Source organism: Berkeleyomyces rouxiae (genome assembly GCF_048999995.1).
Source record: "Berkeleyomyces rouxiae strain 22BRR77 chromosome Unknown BrBRR77_ptg000012l, whole genome shotgun sequence".
In the NCBI taxonomy this organism is placed as follows: Eukaryota; Fungi; Ascomycota; class Sordariomycetes; order Microascales; family Ceratocystidaceae; genus Berkeleyomyces; species Berkeleyomyces rouxiae.
In genome coordinates this window covers 580925-599238 of record NW_027396502.1, presented here as the reverse complement: position 1 = coordinate 599238, position 18314 = coordinate 580925, and the positions used below count along the sequence as shown (strand labels likewise).

General features: G+C 56.5%; 6 protein-coding genes across 6 annotated transcripts; 2 read left to right on the top strand and 4 right to left on the bottom strand.

Annotated features, from left to right (window-relative positions):
- Positions 1–507: 507 nt before the first annotated feature.
- Positions 508–1071, bottom strand: BROUX77_007451 (uncharacterized protein; the record flags this gene model as incomplete). Its single annotated transcript, XM_073752547.1, has 1 exon — positions 508–1071. One exon carries the CDS (start codon positions 1069–1071, stop codon positions 508–510), a length of 564 nt encoding a protein of 187 aa, XP_073601744.1.
- A 1932-nt stretch (positions 1072–3003) lies between these two features.
- Positions 3004–4209, top strand: BROUX77_007450 (uncharacterized protein; the record flags this gene model as incomplete). Its single annotated transcript, XM_073752546.1, has 2 exons — positions 3004–3525; positions 3646–4209. 2 exons carry the CDS (start codon positions 3004–3006, stop codon positions 4207–4209), a joined length of 1086 nt encoding a protein of 361 aa, XP_073601743.1.
- Positions 4210–4479: 270 nt separating this feature from the next.
- BROUX77_007449 (uncharacterized protein) lies at positions 4480–10127 on the bottom strand (the record flags this gene model as incomplete). The annotated part of the gene is made up of 6 exons (XM_073752545.1): positions 4480–6645; positions 6708–9194; positions 9260–9345; positions 9414–9794; positions 9913–9979; positions 10050–10127. 6 exons carry the CDS (start codon positions 10125–10127, stop codon positions 4480–4482), a joined length of 5265 nt encoding a protein of 1754 aa, XP_073601742.1.
- A 602-nt stretch (positions 10128–10729) lies between these two features.
- Positions 10730–12013, bottom strand: BROUX77_007448 (uncharacterized protein; the record flags this gene model as incomplete). Its single annotated transcript, XM_073752544.1, has 2 exons — positions 10730–11459; positions 11544–12013. 2 exons carry the CDS (start codon positions 12011–12013, stop codon positions 10730–10732), a joined length of 1200 nt encoding a protein of 399 aa, XP_073601741.1.
- An 862-nt stretch (positions 12014–12875) lies between these two features.
- Positions 12876–13451, top strand: BROUX77_007447 (uncharacterized protein; the record flags this gene model as incomplete). The annotated part of the gene is made up of 3 exons (XM_073752543.1): positions 12876–12951; positions 13017–13096; positions 13182–13451. The coding sequence occupies 3 exons, from the start codon at positions 12876–12878 to the stop codon at positions 13449–13451; spliced, it is 426 nt and encodes a 141-aa protein (XP_073601740.1).
- An 882-nt stretch (positions 13452–14333) lies between these two features.
- On the bottom strand, positions 14334–17012 carry BROUX77_007446 (uncharacterized protein; the record flags this gene model as incomplete). The annotated part of the gene is made up of 1 exon (XM_073752542.1): positions 14334–17012. One exon carries the CDS (start codon positions 17010–17012, stop codon positions 14334–14336), a length of 2679 nt encoding a protein of 892 aa, XP_073601739.1.
- Positions 17013–18314: the final 1302 nt, after the last annotated feature.

The following is an 18314-nucleotide window of genomic DNA, read 5'->3' as shown; positions in this document are numbered from 1 at the left end:
CCGATTCAAGTATAGCTATGGAACAAATCTTTCCCGCCACTTGCCAGCTAGTAACTACTTTATAGTTAGTAAACATTGAGATTTTTCACTAGCATCAAGACTCTAGTAGCGTGGACGGAGCTTGATGTTTAGGTCTTACTTACACGCGACCAAACAAGCTTTCACATGTAAGTCTTAAGCACGAACCATAGGGTTACATGGTTGACATAACCCTGGCATTCTATAGTATCACAAGAACGAGAGAAAATGTTGGGCGTCAAAAAATAAATATTTAATAAAATTCGTCATCACAATGAAACGAGAGTAAGAAAGAAATCCAGAAATATCTCCAGCAAACTGACCGCCATTTTTCTGACAGCCCAATTATACGTGCCAAAAGCCACCAGAAATGTGCGGTCACCAATCACCAAGCAACACAACAAAATGAGCGAGAGTCGCAATGTGCCCACAACCTCAACCCTCCGCTCATCTGGTGATTAATCACTACCAACGCGGTGCGTGGAGCATTTACGCAATAGTCTGGGGAGCACCGCAAGTGGACGAGTTGCCGACGCCAGTGCCGAACAGGCAGTAATACTGGCCCATGTTGTAAGCCCAGCTGAGCGCGTTGAACTCGACGTCGAAGTGGTTGATTCTCCACTCGCCATTGACCTGCACAGTCGACAGGATAGTGATGCCGCGGACGGTACGGCCGGCGCCAAAGGTCGAGGTCCAGATGAAGGAGACGTGCGTGCAGTCGACGACGGGAGTGCCGATGATCTCCAGCGGGGTGCCGGGCTGGTTCAGCTGGGCAAACTCAAAGCTGGTGCGGTTGAAGGTGTAGTCGTTGGACGGGTTCACCGGGTTGAGGAAGGTGTTGATGCTCTGCGAGTAGCTATGGAAGTCGTCCGTCAGGTAACGAGCGGCGTCCTCGCTCTTGAAGCTGCCAATCATGCGGGCATAGGCATCGACCAGCTCGGTGGAGTCGGTCTTGGTAAGGCACTTGCAAGCGCCACCAGGGGCAGGGCTGGCCGAGACCAGAGCCGAGCAGGCCAGGGTGACCAGAGAAGCGACAGAGAAGTTGAAGAGCATGGTGAGGGAGGTGAAACGGTATGTATTATAAGAAAAGATATATCGAAATAGTATAAAATGAAGTGGTCAAGAAACGAGTGTGACGATGATGAAGAAGTGAAGGTGGGTTGAAAGAATGGGCTGAGTTGAGCTGCTATGGAACAGTGAGGAGGCAATCCAAAATTAGCCATGGTGATCGGATGCCCTCCGTCTTTATACATGTCATCGTGGAGGGGAGAAGGGTCAACATGAATCTCAGATAAGGTCGTTTTCCGCATGGCCTGTTCGTCCGCCCGCCCTCTTAGCCATTCCTGAGCAGCTCCCTCGCAGCCATGAGTCTCGTGTTTTGCTTTCATTTCCTGTCCATTGATGCCGGTCAGTAAGATAAGACTTGCAGCCCGAGTCTTATGAGCGCAGCAGGCCCAGTGTATGCAAGTGTCATGGTCTTGCATCTGGGCATGTATCGTATACAGGCCTGCTTGCAGCTTGCCATCGTCTGATCAAACATTGACGGTATGGGGTTGTAGTAGCCCAAAAGCCACCGGCGCCACCATTGCTGCCAGATGCGGTTCACACGAGCTTTCATTATGCTGTGTCTTGTGGGCAAAGACCGATATGTCTGGTACACTGTTTCGGTCTATGAAGAAAAAGAAGTCAGCCAACCAACTGCCAATGCGCGAGGAAGTGCCGTTTCGCCCATGATCGGATTCCCCAGACCCTAGGAAAATCAGTTGTTCCGGGGCATTCAAGTCGAGAGAAACAGAAGCCCCTCCCTCCGGACATCAAGTGGGGAAGACCGAAATGCAGGAGGGTTACAGCACAACACCAACGGAACGCAAATAACCGTATTTTGTCGGACGGGTTGTTCCTTATTTTCGGGCAGCCATCCTGCAAGGGCCGTCGGGCGTCCTGCGAACGTGTGGACCAACGAGCTGGCATAAAAAAAAACACGACGGGGATAATCAGCAGAACGAAGGTTTGCTTATTCTCGAGCAAATCAAATCTGCGAGCCATGCATGCGTTCTGTCAGCATCAGTTCGTGTTGGCTGGTCATGATCATCCATACGACTCGGATAGGGGGGTCTTTAAATGTCCTAACCAACGTCTCGCCCTGACTTGCACACACGGCAGCCCGCCAGAATGTCTTGTTTTTCCTGTGAGTTACATATTCGATGACTGGAATGGTACTGGCACATGTCAAAGTCTGCTGTGCTTGTATGCATCATCGCATCAGAGGACCTATGATGAAGACAGCAAAGGAGATCCATACCCTGTTCCAGATTTGTGGTGTGCCTCGGGCGACACGGTCTAGGCCGCAAGGCCATGACATGGCAAAGAGTATGACGGCTCATGTATTGAATACAGAGAGTGAGAGAGCAGTGTCTGGAACGCGGCAAGCCACCACAGCCGGAGATGGGCCAGTCAAGCGAGGCCCTGGTCCGTCCGTCGATCTGTTTTTCCTGCGTCGTACAGTGTTGTTTGCGACTGGGCGGTAGCACGTAAGGAGTCATCAGCCCAAGACATTGTCATTCAGGGGAAGTCGACCAGCCGGGAGGTTGCGATCTGCCAGCATGGGATTATAGCTGTTTTGGGCAGTCTGATGTCTTTGAAAAAAAAAACGCCCATTGGCTGCGAGAGGTTAGGATCAGCCTTCATGGCTGAGAATCTAAGGGTTGATCGTTGTGATACTTCTTGCGGGTTAGGGCTAGGGCTTGGTTTCTTGCAACATGCAACTGCATCAACACGATGTCGCACTGGAATGATATTGTTTCTATTGGCGCTATGGTAGATGTGCGCAGAAGGTGCAAACGGGATTTTAGCTGGAATGGAAGGTGTGTCGAACAGCCACGTGGACACCAATTCGGCCTTGACCCCCGAAAAAATGGCGGCGCTTTATCATGACATTCGTTTTCTTTGCCATCACGGCTCCGGGAGTGAGATCTCTGACCTAAAATGCCGCCTCCCTACCAGAAGTTTGGCGCGACCGCCTGGAAGGCTTCCGTTCCGCCCTCTAAGCAGCCGGGATCATCTTCCATTCGGACCCCGGTCTCATCCTCTCCGGGGCTTCGTTCTTCTCCAGCCCGGCCGCCGGTTCACAAGGGAGCCTCCAAGAAGCCTCCAGCCACCAGTCTGCCGCCTGGGCTAATCCACCTTCCCGCGCGGCACAACCTTTCCACCTCCACGGTCCACAACATCTCTCAACTCGGACACTCATCCTCAGCCCGCGACATCCTAGAAGCCTGCTGCAAAAGCAACGACACGATCCACCACCGGATTGACCCCCTGCAGCTCTCCTTCTTCGCCGCTGTCAACACCTCGCCCGCCATCCCATGGCGTCTGCCCGCCGGCGTCAAGCCCAGCCTGCCCTGGCACAAGGCCTTTCTCCTCACCCAAATATCCCTGTGCTCCACCACCGCCACGCCCACCAACATCACCGTCGGCGCACGCAAGCTCCTCGCCGCCGAGAAACGCCTGGTATTCAACCACCTCGCCACCGTGCTGCGCTGCGCAGCTGACCTCTTTGGCTGCCGCGCCGACGCCACCAGCCTGGCCAACGCCCTGTGGCTCCTGCGCAGCCTCATGGCCGGCGTCTAGGACGAGCCTGTTACCGAGCTGCTGCAGGTCGTCGGCGTCGGGCCCAAGAAGGCCGAGGCCCTGGCCGCCGCGGGCGTGCGCTCGACGCGCCGCTTCGCCGAGCTCGATAGCTCGCACATTGAACGCCTGCTCAAGCGCCAACCGCCCTTTGGCGAGTCTATGCGCCGAACGCTGGCGCAGTTCCCGCGGCTAACGCTTGTTTTGCGCCAGTGTGGCTGGCAGCAGCAGACGCGCGGCGGGAGCGCCACCGACGGCACCGCTGCTGCGCTGGCCGTGGTCGAAGCAACGCTCGGCATGGAGAACGAGGGCACGCCGCGCTGGCAGGGCCGCGTGCTGCGGCTCGTCTTCTGGGGCGGCGTCGCGGAAAAGAGCGGCAGTCTGGCGTTTTTCTGGCGCGGGCGCATCGCTGCGATTGAGGAGAGCCGCTGCAAGGGAGACGCGGATGCCGCAGGGCTTGTTGTGCGGTTCACGGTCGAGGCTGGGGTTGGGCAGAGCCTGGCGTGCAGCTTTGCGTGTGAAGAAGTTGCGGGGACAGTGGTCAAGTGTACCCTGAAGTTGGTGTGAGGTCCACGTGCTAGATAGAGTATTCTGCGAGGGTCGGGTTACACGAGGGAAACTGGCTACGAATGGGACTTGATTCGAAAGTCTCTGGTGTGCATTGACATTTACCGAGTCTTATTTAGTAATGCCCTGCAAGTTTCCGTCTGCCCCGTCGACTACAAAAAAGATCCCAGCCACATGCAAAAGGTCCATGCTACATCGCAAACACGAGTGTTCAATAAAATCCGCATTAAATATCAAGCATAACAAAAGTACAAGCACCCCGGATCCCGTCTATCTGCGCCTAAGCGCCAACGTAGCCTTGGGCACCGCATCCATTTCCGCGCCCACGACCGCCATGGCCTCCATGACGAGCTTGAGCACGGGCTCGTCGCCCGACTCGCCGGCCGTCTGGGCCGTCTGGACCAGCAGGGGGAAGAGGATGACGAGGTGCTTGCGGGTCTGGGTCTGGACCTTGGCCGTGGGCGGCAGCGCTTTTTTTTCCGAGTGTAGCTCGAGCAGGCGGCCAAGAATGTGCAGCAGCTCGCGGCGCTGGAAGACGGGCTGCGGCATGCGGCCGCGCAGCGGCGTGTCGGCAATGTACATGCGCATGGTCAGCGCGCAGCGCACCGAGACGGACGGCGCGACGCTCGTGGCAATGGCCACGCCGAGCTCCTTGGCCTGCTTGGTGGCCTGGGAGGAGGGGCCGGGCGCCGCCGCGCTGGGCTTGTGGCTGCCGCCGGCGAACGAGGCTTGCAGGTTCGGCGTCGGCGGGACCACCATGATGGACGGCGTGTGGTCTGCTTCGCCGGCGATGAGGGCAAACATCTCGTCTAGACAGACATAGCTCATCTTGGAGCGCACTAGTGGGCGCGGGTTCAGCGTGCGGCCCGGCCGGGTCTTGAAGAACTCTGCCAGGGCTTGGTTTCCCGGAAGCGCCAGAGCGCGGACCTCGGCCTCGGATAGCTCGTGCATGATGGATGTCGTGAAGAGCGAGTGTGCAAAGCGATCGCGCGACTCATTTCCCACGTCCGAGTGGCCCAGGGCCGGGATTATCAGGTCCCGCAGCGTCTGGAACGATGAAATGTCAAAGTCTTGGTCGGCCATCACGTCCACTGACTCTGGGACAGACGATGGGTCAGCACTTATGATGCCGTCCGCAATATCCACAACAGCAGCCCAAATCTGCGCGTTGCTTGCCTTGTCTGTTTCCATGACTGGCTGGTTTAACGTTTGCTGGAGAACTGCGAGGACCGCTGTGGTTGCAACCTTCCAGGCCGGAACGCCCCGCGTGGGAATGGGGAACTGGTACTTAAGGGCTATTGGCCGAGCAAAAGCTTTGAGGGCAGTTGTAAAGGCACCAGACTTGTAGATGCCCGAGTCCGTGGAGTGTGCAAGAATGAGATTTTGTAGAATCGCCATGCTAGCCTTGGACAGAGCCACAAACGAGCGCCTCTTCTTGTTCTCGCCATTCGATGCATTGGCATCTCCAGGCAGGGGATATCCCTCAAAGGCTATGCAGACAAACTCCGACACCTGAGAAATAACCTCCGAAGGCACGCCGGCAAGATCGGTGCGTATCATCTTGACAGCAGCAAGGACTCGGTCCTGTAGCCTTGTGCAGAACTCGGCATTTGTGACAAAACTTGACACCGACTCTTGGCAGACAGCTTGGCGCAACAGAGCCAGCATTGTGCTCACGCGCTCAATGGCCAGGTCTGGATGCAGGAAGCGATACAAGTCGCCGAGAGCCGAAACATAAGCCTGGAGGCACTCCTGGTTGTCTACATTCTCCCTGGCCTCGTCCTTGCTCTTGGGTGTCCCGCGAGCCCACAGCTCCCATGCGCCATCAATTGTTTTGGTGCTAAGAGAGCCATCGGCTGCTTGGACGATGATTTGACTCAGCGCCTTGTACACGGCCGTGTTGACACTCAGGGCCTCAAAGTCTAGGAAATGGGCAAAATGGCGCAGCAGCTCCTTCCACAGGCGTTCAAAGCTTTCATCGCTCTTGAGTGTGTCCAGATAATTTGCCAAGAGCCCCGAAATGCCCGTGAGGACGACGCCGGCAGTCGTGTTCCAGTCCTCGCGCTCCTGCTGGTCCGTCTCGTTGTCGTTTGCTAGAGCAAGCTCATTCGTGATTGAATCGAGCAGCTTGAAAATAACCGATTCCACACACACCGTCCACGCTTCGGAACTGAGCTTGTCGCCATAGGCATCGAAAATACGCAGCAGGGTCTGGATGGCACTATTCCGCAGTTCAAGACGGTCATCCGCCGTTACCGCAGCGAGCCGAAGCAACAAAAGCATCCACAGCGCTGCATCAGACGCCTCGTGTTTGGGGTCTGCTGCCATTTTTGCGAGTTCTGTGGTATCCTGGCCGCCCATAACACTGGCCGTGATGGACAGGGCCTGGTTCTTGCTAGACAAAAAGTCCGACAGAGTCCAGAAAAAGGTGACAGTCTTCAAGGAGGTTAGTATCGGTACGTGAGAACTCGAGTTGGCTTTTAGGGCGCGTCACTTACTGTGAGTGCAATGTTCAGGTCGTCATCCTGGCTGCTGAACTTGTAGAGAGTATCGACAAGAAGCAAGAAGCAAGTGTTTGGCAGCGAGGCCAGGAAGTCGGAGCAGATGAGCTGCAGAGAATTGAACGACGGCCGCACCAACTTGGCACTTCTCGTACTTAATCCATTTGCCACTGTCATGGAGTTCTTGTCGCCCAAGTAAACAAATATGCTGTCCATGATTTCAAAGGCGACCTCCCATCCACTGACCAGCGTCTCGCCACACGTCTCCAGAATATTCTTCAGCCCATCGAGAAGAATACGCTGAATTTCAACGTCGGTGGCATTGCTAGCTACGGATCCCAGGACCGAATCAGCTGTATGTTCTCTCTTCATGGGTGCCAAGGAATTTCTTAGGGCCTCAAATAAATTGAGTTGGATAGGCCCTCGCTGGTCGTCTTCAAGCTGTACTACAGTTTTAGCAGCTTCAAGGACCAACTGCACGAGAATATCGGCAGCTCTGGTCCGCACTGAGGCACTGGTATGTTGACTGCCCAGGACCCCAATCAGCTTCTTCGTCAATGTATCCCAGCCAGAAACCTTGGTATCATGAGACAGTAGTCGTTCGATATTGATCGTGGCAATATCGCCTAGCTTCGCCAGAGCAAACATGTCCTCTTGGTTTGGAGCTGTCGTGGCTACGCTCGAAACACTGAGAACACGGCGATGCTTTCCTGAGGTTGACGAGCTAGAGCCCTTTCTAACACGGGGATGCTTGGGAGGCTCTAAACTTTGCACTGGGTTTGCATCAGGGGTTTCTGCTTCGACAGCTTCAGGCTCGCTGAACTCAAGCAGTGCACAGATAGACTCGACAACCTGGATAAACGGGTCGTTGGGGAAGTCAATTGTGCTCTCAATCAGGCGCGAGGCTGCTGTTTCAACGGCGCGGATTTCGCTTCCAAAGTTGCTCAGCAGCGTGGTCGCTTCATTTTCGGCAGTGGGATCTTGAATTTTTGTCACAACAGGTGTGCGCCCAGCGACCTTTCCGGAAGAGAATAGAACAAAGTCGGCTTGCTGCAGAGTACCCAGGATGATGCGCCACGAGTCGCCCATGGTAGGGCCCAGAGCAATTCCAAGATTCAGCAGCGCACGCAGACAGAGGAGGTTACGTGTGTTGAGAGAGACGACTGCAGGCTCAAATGAGGGCTGCTTCCCTCTTTCGATTGTAGGCGATGCAATAGAGTGAGAGTTATCTCTATTCAGGAGCCCTCTGGCATTGCTTAGAAGACTGCTAGCACCGCTGGTAGTTGAGCTTTCACTAGCAGCCAGGGATTTGGCGCCACCGCTATTCAAGCACGCTGTGAAGACATTCGGAGGCACTGCAGCTTTGCCCAGCGTTGTCAAGAAGGCATCACGCGGAGTGTGCAGGTGCAATAGACCAGCCACGTGAGCAAATCTCTGAAAAGCCCTGACAAGACTGTGGTAGTATTCCGAGTCTAGTGCGGCATTGAGGAAGGTAGAGCATGTTGCTAGAATAGCTGGCCAGCACTCGTCGATTATATTTGCGCATATTTTGATATCTGCATAAAGAGGGTGGTCTTCCATTTCCAGAGGGTTGACTGGAAGGGGGTTCTTCTTGAAGGGCTGGTCCGCGGTGTCTTCAGCAGTCTCCTTGTCCTTTTCCTGCTTCGTCAATTGCTTCTTTCGGTTGGGCACTGTGAGGGGGAGAATAAACTTGGCCAGGCCCTCTGAAAGCGAGGATATGCAAGTGAGGACTAAAGAATACACATATGACTCGGGAATTGGCGGAGCCTCTGTCTTATCAAGTTGGTCTATGAAAGGCACTCTGACGGTACTCCACTGAGAGCTGATGCCGGTGGTGGAGCCGTCGGTTGTGCTTCCAATAATACCAGCAACACCGGAAGATTCCAGGACGACGGGGTCATTTCCGGACGCACCATTCGCGTAGGGGTTCAGCACAGGGATAGTAGAGCAGTATCCGAGACCAATGACGGATGGTTTCTCAGTGCTCAGGCGGACAAAAGTAGCAGTAAGGGTTTTGAGGATATCCTTCTCGCCCTCCTGAGAATCATACAGCATGAAGATCCGTCTTACAAGACCAGGCTCCGAGAAAATTCCCCTGAAGACCTCCATGCACAATGTGCGTTTCCAGACGACTATGTCCTGATCTAGCATATGGGTGAGAATGTCGAGAGCCTGGCCACTTTCAGATGGCAAGAGAGACAAGTGTCTACGCATCAAGGTGTAGAGGATGCGCGTCAGACGGACTGAGGTTGCAAAGTTTGGTTTCCCGCGGAGAGCGCTGATTATAAACGGCATCACATGTTGACGGAGAATGTGAGCCTGCTCAGCATGGGCTATAAAGATGGATGCATGGTTGGTCAAGACAGATTCAATGAGCTCGAGACCGAATGTTTGTGGAAGAGCCGTGAACCTAAGGTACTCGGGGCGCTGGTTTTCGGTCATGAGGCACAAGTCGTTGAATACCTGACGTGTGGGTTAGATATTTCAGGAGGCGTCATCATGTAGCGACAAAAGAAAGCAACACTTACTCTGAAGGCATCCATAGCAGCAGGTCGTAACTTGACGGGACCGTCTTCGGAGGGGGCTTCACCGATGAATGGTGCATCTCCAGACTCTATGCCCTTGTTAGATTCAATCTAGAAGTGGCTCAATGAATGAGCACAGAGAAAGCAAAGCACTTACTGTCTTCCGCCACAACTTTATCAAACACAGCTACAACCAGCTGTTGCAGCGTGGCGGCCGAAGTGTTGTTCACAATAGCATTCTTGCTCGCTTGCAGCACGAAGCAGATGTTCAGTGCCGTGACCAGCAGCTCGTTCTGGACGTCCTCGGCATAGTTTGTCAACAATGGCGGCAACGCCTGGAGGATCTTGAGCTGCACATCCAAGCCTGCCGTGGCAGCCTGGCTTAGTGCCTCTAGCACGGGGCCCAGTTTAGATCGAGGCAGGGCTTTGGATACCACCAGGCGCTGCAGACACACAATGGCTATGGCTGTGAACTTGGCATTGCGCGTTCCGCAGGCAATGATGAAGGGATTAACAAAGGAGGCTTTCTGGGCCAGTTCTACGGGAGCACGTTAGAAACTGCCTGCTTAGAAGGCAGCGGGAATCCTGGCAGCCGTGATATTGCTGCTGCCCTGTCCAGAGACCAACTTCTGGATGAAGGCGGGGGACTGGCTTACCAGCTGTTGCTTGCGCCTCAGTAGCGCCTTTGAGCGCCTTGAGCTCGTCCAGGGACTTCTCGGCCGCCTATTTCCATGCGGTATTAGCAAGACGGACCGGGCTTCTTCCATCGAAGCAGAGTCAGAGTCCAACTCACCTGGCGCAGGTCGTTGTGCTTGCGCTTGCTTTCCTGTACCAAGTTGGCCAGCTCAGTGGCCAGCAATTGCGTCGTCATGGCTGCAGTGACAAAAGGAGGCTGATTGAGTGGCTCAACATGCGACAAGGCTCATGGCTCGTGAGCGTTAAAAAAAGAAAGAGTCGGGGAGGGGGAAAGTAAAAAAAAGGCGACTTGAAAATCTCGCGATTCTAGACTACAGGAGAGAGAGAAAAAAAAGGTGAGTCGCAAATTTGCGTGGGGAGGCTTTTCGCTGCTGCGAACTGATCAAAGGCAACTACGTATCTTGAAGCTTGTTCCTTCCCTGCAGTGTGTCGTCAAGAGATCCGTGTTTGAGGTCGCGGAAGGCGCGGCAGAATGCTCACCGCCTTCCCCATTTGAGAGCTTATTGGGCCAAGCTCCATCAAGCTTCGAGACGCATAACTACAAATTACGATAATTAAAAGAATGGTTACAAACTTTAGGCTCACAGTCCTCACTTAACGAGGCACACAATTTTTTTTTGGCAAGGAGACGAAATGCATGCGTATTGAGGGTACTGTTGTTACATGGGGTTATTGAGTGGGTAGACGAGCGAAACTATGCGAGACTTTTGATAGAGGCACCCAACTCGGGGTCAAGCTCAAGGAGCACGCGAGTCCATGGGCGTCCCTCTGACCAGATTACAGCTGCGCCTTCTTGTCCAGAGCCTCCAGAAGCTCGTTTTCCCGAGCCTCTGACTTGTTGATCAGGGCTACAGGCTCCAGGGGTGCGTGCATCTTGGCCTGGGCCTGGCTGATCTTGCCATAGATGCCCAGGCCAGCGGTAATCATGCTGCCAATATCGCCAACGTTGCCGGGAACCACGACCGCCGTGCTTTCCTTGGCCAGCTTGCTGAACGCCTCGACATACTTTTCGGCAACCGACAGGCTGACGGCGCCTTGCGCCGCCGACTTTCCGTCGCGGATGGTCTTGGCGATGGCATCTAGGCCCTTGGCCGTGGCCTGGGCCTTGAGCAGAATGGCCTCAGCCTCACCTGACGCCAGGTTGACCTGCTCGGCCTTTAGGGCCTCGGAAGCGAGAATCACGCTCTGCTTCTTTCCCTCGGCAATGTTGATGGCGCTCTGGCGCTGACCCTCGGACTCTAGAATCTCGGCACGCTTCGACCGCTCTGCCGTCACCTGGCGGTGCATGGCAGCCACAACGCCCTCGGGGGCGTGGATGTCACGGATCTCGTATCGCAGGCAGGTGACGCCCCAGGCCTGGGCAGCCTCATTGATAGCCTGTGTGATGTTGGTGTTGAGGGCGGCGCGCTCCTTGAGCACGTGGTCCAGGGTCAGCTGGCCGATTTCTGAGCGCATCGTGGTCTGGGCAAGTTGCGAGATGGCGTACTCGGCATCTTCGACTCCGTAACTGCAATGGGCCGGGATTCAGCGGTTAGCCAATGAATTCTGGGACAAACAGGGATCATGCACGCCGCGGGTACTTGGAGCTCACCTCGCCTTGTAGGCATCAAACACGCGGGTATACAGTACGCCGTCCAGCTCCAGGGTGACATTGTCTGCCGTGATAGCACTCTGGCTCGGAATCTCCAAAGCAACCTCCTTGAGCGACTTGACGTAGGCAATGCGGTCAATAAAGGGCACGAGGATAGCCAGGCCGGGCTCGAGGATGCGGCTAAACTTTCCCATCCGCTCGACGATCCAGGCCGTCTGCTGCGGAACGAAGCGGATGACTGTGTTTGCGGGCAGCGGCGGGCGCTGGAAGTAAGTCGGGGTCAGCTGGCCGCCGCTGCTTCCCATGCCCATTCCCATGCCCATGCCTGTGCCAACGCCGCCGCCAAACGAGCCCATGGAGCTCACTAATTGGCGGGGCGAAGAGGAGAGCGCGCGGAGCTGGCTGCGTGCCACGTTGTGGCGGAGGAGCGGCGCTGCCATCCGCGTTGTTCTTGAGGCAGATAGGACCATGGCTGTGCGCGGAATGAATTGGTTGCAATGTCTAGAGCGGCGTGGTTGGATGTCGTCGGGAGGAGAATGGCCCGGGGGAAGGGAAGAGTGTCCGGGTTCGGCCTTGGCTTGTCGGGCGTATACCGGCGGTCGGAGAAAACGCGATGATTCTGGCGAGAGTTGCAAGTTTCAAGAGGCCAGGAAAGGCACGCAGTAGAGGTCGTGGCAACGAAAGCAAGAAAGTTGAGATAGATGATGAGCTTCCTCCAAGCCACACAGCTCCTCCACCAAACGCCAATTTGATTTCGAGGTGGGTTGGTGGTTGTCGAGTGCAGATGCCGTCAGCTGGTACCAGGTGGCACAGCTCAGAGTATACCCTTGCTTCTTAGACAAGAAGTCGTGCCAGGAAAAGCGATACAAGCGTGTACATCTGGCCAACTACGTCATGGTCTCTTTTTGCGCCGTTGTAGCGTCTAGCAATCAGCCTTGAGCAAAAAGTAAAATAGGAAAGCCATGGACTCAACACTGGGAGCCCTGCCCTGCAAACATTGAGAGGCTTTTTTCACCACGTCCGGGTCTCCAAACATGCGGCACTTTCTTGTATTCGCCCTGCCTGGCCGGTTTGGCCTGCTTGACCCCTGGTCTGGTCTGCTGACTCAGCCGTCTCAACCCCTCCCTCGGTCTCGAAGCTACACCCACCTCCATTTCCATGAAGCCCAGCAGCGTCGTCCATCCGGCCGGCCACTTTTGACTTTTGATCCCAACGCACCTGATCTGTCAGCCTTGCATACGTCTCAGCTGTCAAGTTGCATTTCTGCCGTCACTCAACAAGTCTGGCCACGACCTCCCGCCGTCTTTCTATCGACCACCACATCAACACACCATGGCCACTGCCAAAGTCCCCAGAAACTTCCGCCTGCTGGAGGAGCTCGAGAAGGGCGAGAAGGGCATGGGCTCTGGTAAGTTTTGCCCCGCCGGGTGCCGCCTTCGTAGTCCCGGCTCTGTTTGCTAATCCTTGTCCCAGAGGCCTGCTCGTACGGTCTCGAGGACCCCGAGGATCTTCTCATGACGAACTGGACCGGCACCATCATCGGCCCTCCCCACGTAAGTGCACCCGCCTGATCTGGCCCTCCTTGCCCTGCACGCCTGCTAACACTGCGGCTTTGCTTCTGTCCCCCTCGCGCCCCAGAGCGTCCACGAAAACCGCATCTACTCGGTCAAGATGCACTGCGGCCCGGAGTATCCCGACAAGCCGCCCACGATTCAGTTCATCAGCCGTGTGTCGCTGCCTTGCGTGAACCCCGCCAACGGCCAGGTCGACCCGCGCCAGCTGCCGTGTCTCAACGAGTGGAAGCGCAGCCACACGATGGAGACGGCGCTGATCGAGCTGCGGAGGTACATGGCCCTGCCCTCGAACAAGAAGATCCCCCAGCCGCCCGAGGGCTCGACGTTTGAGTAGAGCGTTGCCGCTGCTGCACCCGAGAGCGGAAGCGTTGTTGTTTGCGCCGTGTGGGCCGTCCCGCGGGCCGTGGCTCATGGAACACCCGATACAAGGCCAGTGGTAGACTGGAGCGCCCATGACACATACACATACACAGACAGCTCAGACATCAAAATGAGAATTAAAGAGGCTTCATTCACAAACAAAAGTAAATCATTTTGGCGACTAGTCTGGGCAGACGTGCCATGACGAGCTAACAGAAAAGAATACCCAGAACCTCCCAAACAAAGTGACCCAAGAGCCTCTGGCAATTAGATGCACAAGACTAAAAAATACACATCACTGAACCCGAAACATAGTAAAGCAGAAGAAAAGAACAAGAGCCGCCAGATGGCCGAGCCCACGGCCACAGCCAATACACAAATACAGAAGAAGAGAACACGACAAAGGAAGAGCGCCAGTCGAGACGTCCAGCAAACGACAGCAGGAGATGTAGAAAAAGGGAACAGAGGAATCATCTCGACACAAATCATAAAGCTCGCACACAAAGGGAATCTTGAGAACACGAATAAGAGAGAAGAAGGGAGGAAGGTGGGCGGTCCCCGGAGAACGAAGGAGAGCTTCCCACGAAGGGGGTATCAAGAACAAAGGAGAGAAAGAAGCGGGACAAGTCGGCTGACGACCGTCGAAAAGAGGAAAACAAAAGTATTGGCGTGGGAGATTCTCGGCAAGAGACTCCCGCGAAGGAAAAGGAAATCAGGAAGAGTGATGGCACTGGTAATCATCAGGAATCGATCCGGTTTTGCCTTGGTCTGTTTTTCCTTCACTCATAAATGGCGTAAAAACACGGGACGAACCAACAAAAGAAACAAAGAGAAGGAGGGGGGATACAAAAGAGATTTAGTCGTCATCGCCCCAAAACGGGATACCGTTGCCCATGCCGACAGCGCTCAATCTGGCCGCCTTGCGTCTGGCCATGCAGCCCACATCGGCCGCGTCGCCCGTGGGCGGCGAGTCCGGGCGTGGGATGCCGACAAGCACAAGGTCCGAGTCGCTGCCGTGCGACGACGCCGCGACACACACGTCGACATCGAGCAGCGGCGCCTTGAGCGGCGTAGCAGCGCCAGCCCCCGCCGCCGCGGCAGCCGGGCCGCCAGCGCCCATCTGGCGCGTGTACGTGTGGCGCGGCGGCTCCGGCAGGCGGAAAAAGTCGTCGCTCGAGATGTCGTCGTCGCTGTCGTCGGCGTAGTCGCCCAGGTCCGACGCGTCGGCGGCCTCGTCCGTCGTCGGGTCGAGGAAGAGCATCATCGGCGGCTCCTGCTTGAGCGACGCCGGCGGCGAAGGCTTGCTGCGTGGGCTGCTACTGCTGTGGGCAAACAGCTCGGGGCTCGGATTGAGGCTTCCCGGCTGGGACGCTGCGGCGACCGGCGTGCTGCGGCCGTACGGCGCCTTGCGCATGCTTGCGTGGCCCGCGGTGCCAGCGGACGCGCGCGAGCCTGTGGAAAGGCGGCGGCGGCTGGCTTTGTGGTCCGTGATGGTAGCCTGCGACGGGCAGGAGCGCGGCTGGTGGATGCCCTCCTCCTCGAGCTCAGAGATGATGTTTTCGCGCATGCGCGCGCGCTTCTGGCGCAGCGCCGCCAGCAGCAGCTCCTCCTGCCGCGTGACGGTCATGACACGCGAACTGGCCACGGAACTCTGCGACGCCGTGCGTACCAGGAAGTTGGCGCCTTCGGGGCTCAGCGGCGGCGTGGCCTGGTCCACGGACTTGGCGCGCCCGGACGCTGAGCGGCCGACGGGGATGGCGGGCAGTGCGCGCGTGGGCGCGTCGCCGGGTGGTGCTTCAGGTAGCGTGCGCGCTGGGAGGAGGGTTCCGGTGGTGCTGTTGGAGCGCACGGGAGCGGTGGCCACCGCTGCCGCCGCCATCTCGGGGGTGACGGGGGGTACAGGCGGGTGGGCGGACTGGGCTGAGCTGGGCGAGCGCGGCGACGAGCTGATGGACGAGGGGCACGGGATAGACTGGCGCTTGACGCGCGGGATGGGCTGGTCGTGCGGAATGGCCAGGTAGTGGTTGGCAGGGCCCAGGTGGGACTTGCGCGTGGACGACTTGCGCGACGGAGTGCGCGAGAGCATTAGGCTGCGCTCGTCGGCGCCGTAGCTGCTGATGTCGCTGCTGAGCGAGGTGCAGATGGAGGCGCGCTTGGGCGCCGACGGCTTGGAGGCCGAGAAGATGGAGTTGTCATCTTCGGAGTCGGACGAGAGCGAGAGCATGCTGCGCTCGAGCAGGTCGGCCTCGATCAGGCTGGACTTCTTGGTCGAGCCCTTGGAGGTCTTGGAGCCCTTGGTCACGCGGCTGGACAGGCTGGCGCTGCAGTCGTCGGACGCTGCGGGCATCTGCGGCGCCATGGCCATGATGGGGTTGAAGCTGTCAAAGTACTCGGGGCTCGACTCCACAGGCTCCTGGTAAATGTTCTGGGCGTTCTGTGGTGATTCCGGGGGCGAGAGATGGTTGCTGTCGTAGATCCTCGGCGGAAGAGTGGCAGACCTCATGGGAATAAAGTGGTCGTCGTTGATAGTGTCCTCCTCTTCCAGGATGGTAAGAGGCTTGAGGCCGCCCTCCTGCTCAGTGACATCGGGGCTCGACTCGTCTCGCTCTGGTACTTGTCTGAATGACATGCGCTCATAATGGTCATACAGGCTGTTGAGTTCGGTGGTGGTTGTTTGTTGTGACTTTAAGCTATGGTCACTCGGCGTGCTTCTCAGGCGGCGGCTGCCGGGCTGCCTCGTTACGTCGAGGAACTTGCGGTGGAAGCGTTGTCTGGTGGAGTTTGGCGAGGGCTCGCCACCGCTCACGGCGGACTGGGTCGGGACAATGGCCGTCGGCGAGAGCGGGGGCACCGGCGGGACGTCGGCCTCGGAGTGGGTGGCGGCGTCCGAGTGGAGGCTCTGCTGGCTGCGCTTGGAGCGCACATAGCTGGCCAGGTTGAGCTTGGAGGGCTTCTTCTTTTGCGGAGCGACGGGGCTGGCGTCCATGTTCATGACGGCCGAGGCCTTGTTGGGGAGTCCCTTGGCCATGGCAGAAGACGATGTTTGCTGTGATATGGACAGCGGCACACGGGACTTGTCGTAGAAAGAGGTGATGGTGGAATTTGATTGTGAGCGTCTGAGCACACTGGCAGCGTCAACAGAGCCAATGGAGGCAACGGACGGGGCGACGGAGAGGTGGCGGTTTCTGTAGTTGGTGTAGCTGGGCGTCGCAGCAACAGAGTCTTGGTCCCAGTCGTAGTGCTCGGCGTCTTCTGGGAGGACGCTGAGGCCGTAGCTGGTGGGCGTGGCGGTGGTTTGGCTGGTGTCGGATATGGCAACGCTGATGGCAGAGGTGCTGCCAGTCTCCCAGTGTAATGATGAGGCAACGCTGGTGCGGCGCTGCTTTGGAGTTGGTTGTTGGCCGCTTCCAAGAATCTGTTCAATCTTGCTGGGGAAGATGGGCGTTGACGATTCGATGACGGGAGGAGGGGGCATCTGGGACTTTCTATTCCTCCGACTGGGAACGGGGAACGAGAACTTTGAAGTACGGCCCATGGCGACGAGTGGACGGGCGTGAAAGGAAGCAAGGGAGATGGCGAAGGGAGGAGAAAGAAGAAGAAGAAGATGCTAGACTGGAACGTTCCGGAACATCAAGCAGTGGTGAGATATAAATGGTGGGCGAGCAGAAGTCGGCAGACAGGTTGTTTGCAGTGAGCCAAGACGGAATGCTATGTGCTTGATGTCTGGGAGGAATAACAGCAGGTCAGTGCAGAGCCATAAAAGCAAGACACGCCAGTAGACTAGTTGACCTGTAATTTGGTATACGACCAGGGGTAGGTGGAGGAGGGGGAGGGGGAGGGGAGGGGGCCAAGGGCCCAGAGCAGGATGTTGTCTTTGGGCGGGCGTGATAGTGAGTTAACTGTCACGCTGAAAGAAGAGACGGCCAGGAGATTGCGGCACTGGGAGCAGAGTGTGTCGAGGATGTAAACAAGCCAGTGACAGGAGGGAAAACGAGGAAGAAGATGGAAGAGATAGGATAGCGACCGGATCAAGGGTCAAGCAAGATATTACAGAGGATATGAAGAGCAGGACAGACGAGAAGAACAGCAGGGATGGGCAGCTTGGAGTCGGCTAATTAAGAGAGAAGAGAGAGAATAACGAATGCAAGCAGCAAAAGCAGAAGAGGCAAGTCACGATGCGACGACAAGAGGAAGAGGAAGAATAAAAGGAAGACATGAAGTAAAATAGTAGTAAATGGGGAGATTTGGTGCGTTGGAGGCGGAGCGGGAGGAGGACGGCAGGTTGAGTCGTGCTCAGTTGATTCTCTAACTAGAGAACAGAGGAAACAATTAAACGAACAGAACAAGAGACCAACGATAAAAGCAGGGAATTAAAGCAGTCAGAGGACCAGGACAAGGGTGGTGGTTTGACGCTCGGATTGTCTTTGCTGGGTGTCTGGCAGAGAGAGGCACACACTTGCTTTGGCATGTGTGGGCTTGTAAACATGTATAATGGCGCAAAGGCCAGGCCCGGTGCCCAAGTCTGCTGCTCGCTCTCAGTATCTGATGTCTGAGGCTCTCGGCCTGGGTCCAGCCGGTTGCTCCAAAGGTCGGTCGGGATGGAGCCTGTTGGGCAGGAGGAAGGAGACCAAGATGGAGGGCAAAGACTAGGCCGGATTCAGGGAGGCCAGCGTGCAAGAGAAGCTGAAGAAGGACATTAGAACAGGGCAAGAATGGCGGGCAGCCAAAAGGGAGGCTGCACGTGCAAGAGTGCGGATAATAAGAGCTAGTTCCATGGGGGGAGTCCCAAGGCGAAGAGAGAGTGTGTGGGCGTTCTGCTTATACCAGCGTGCCGATG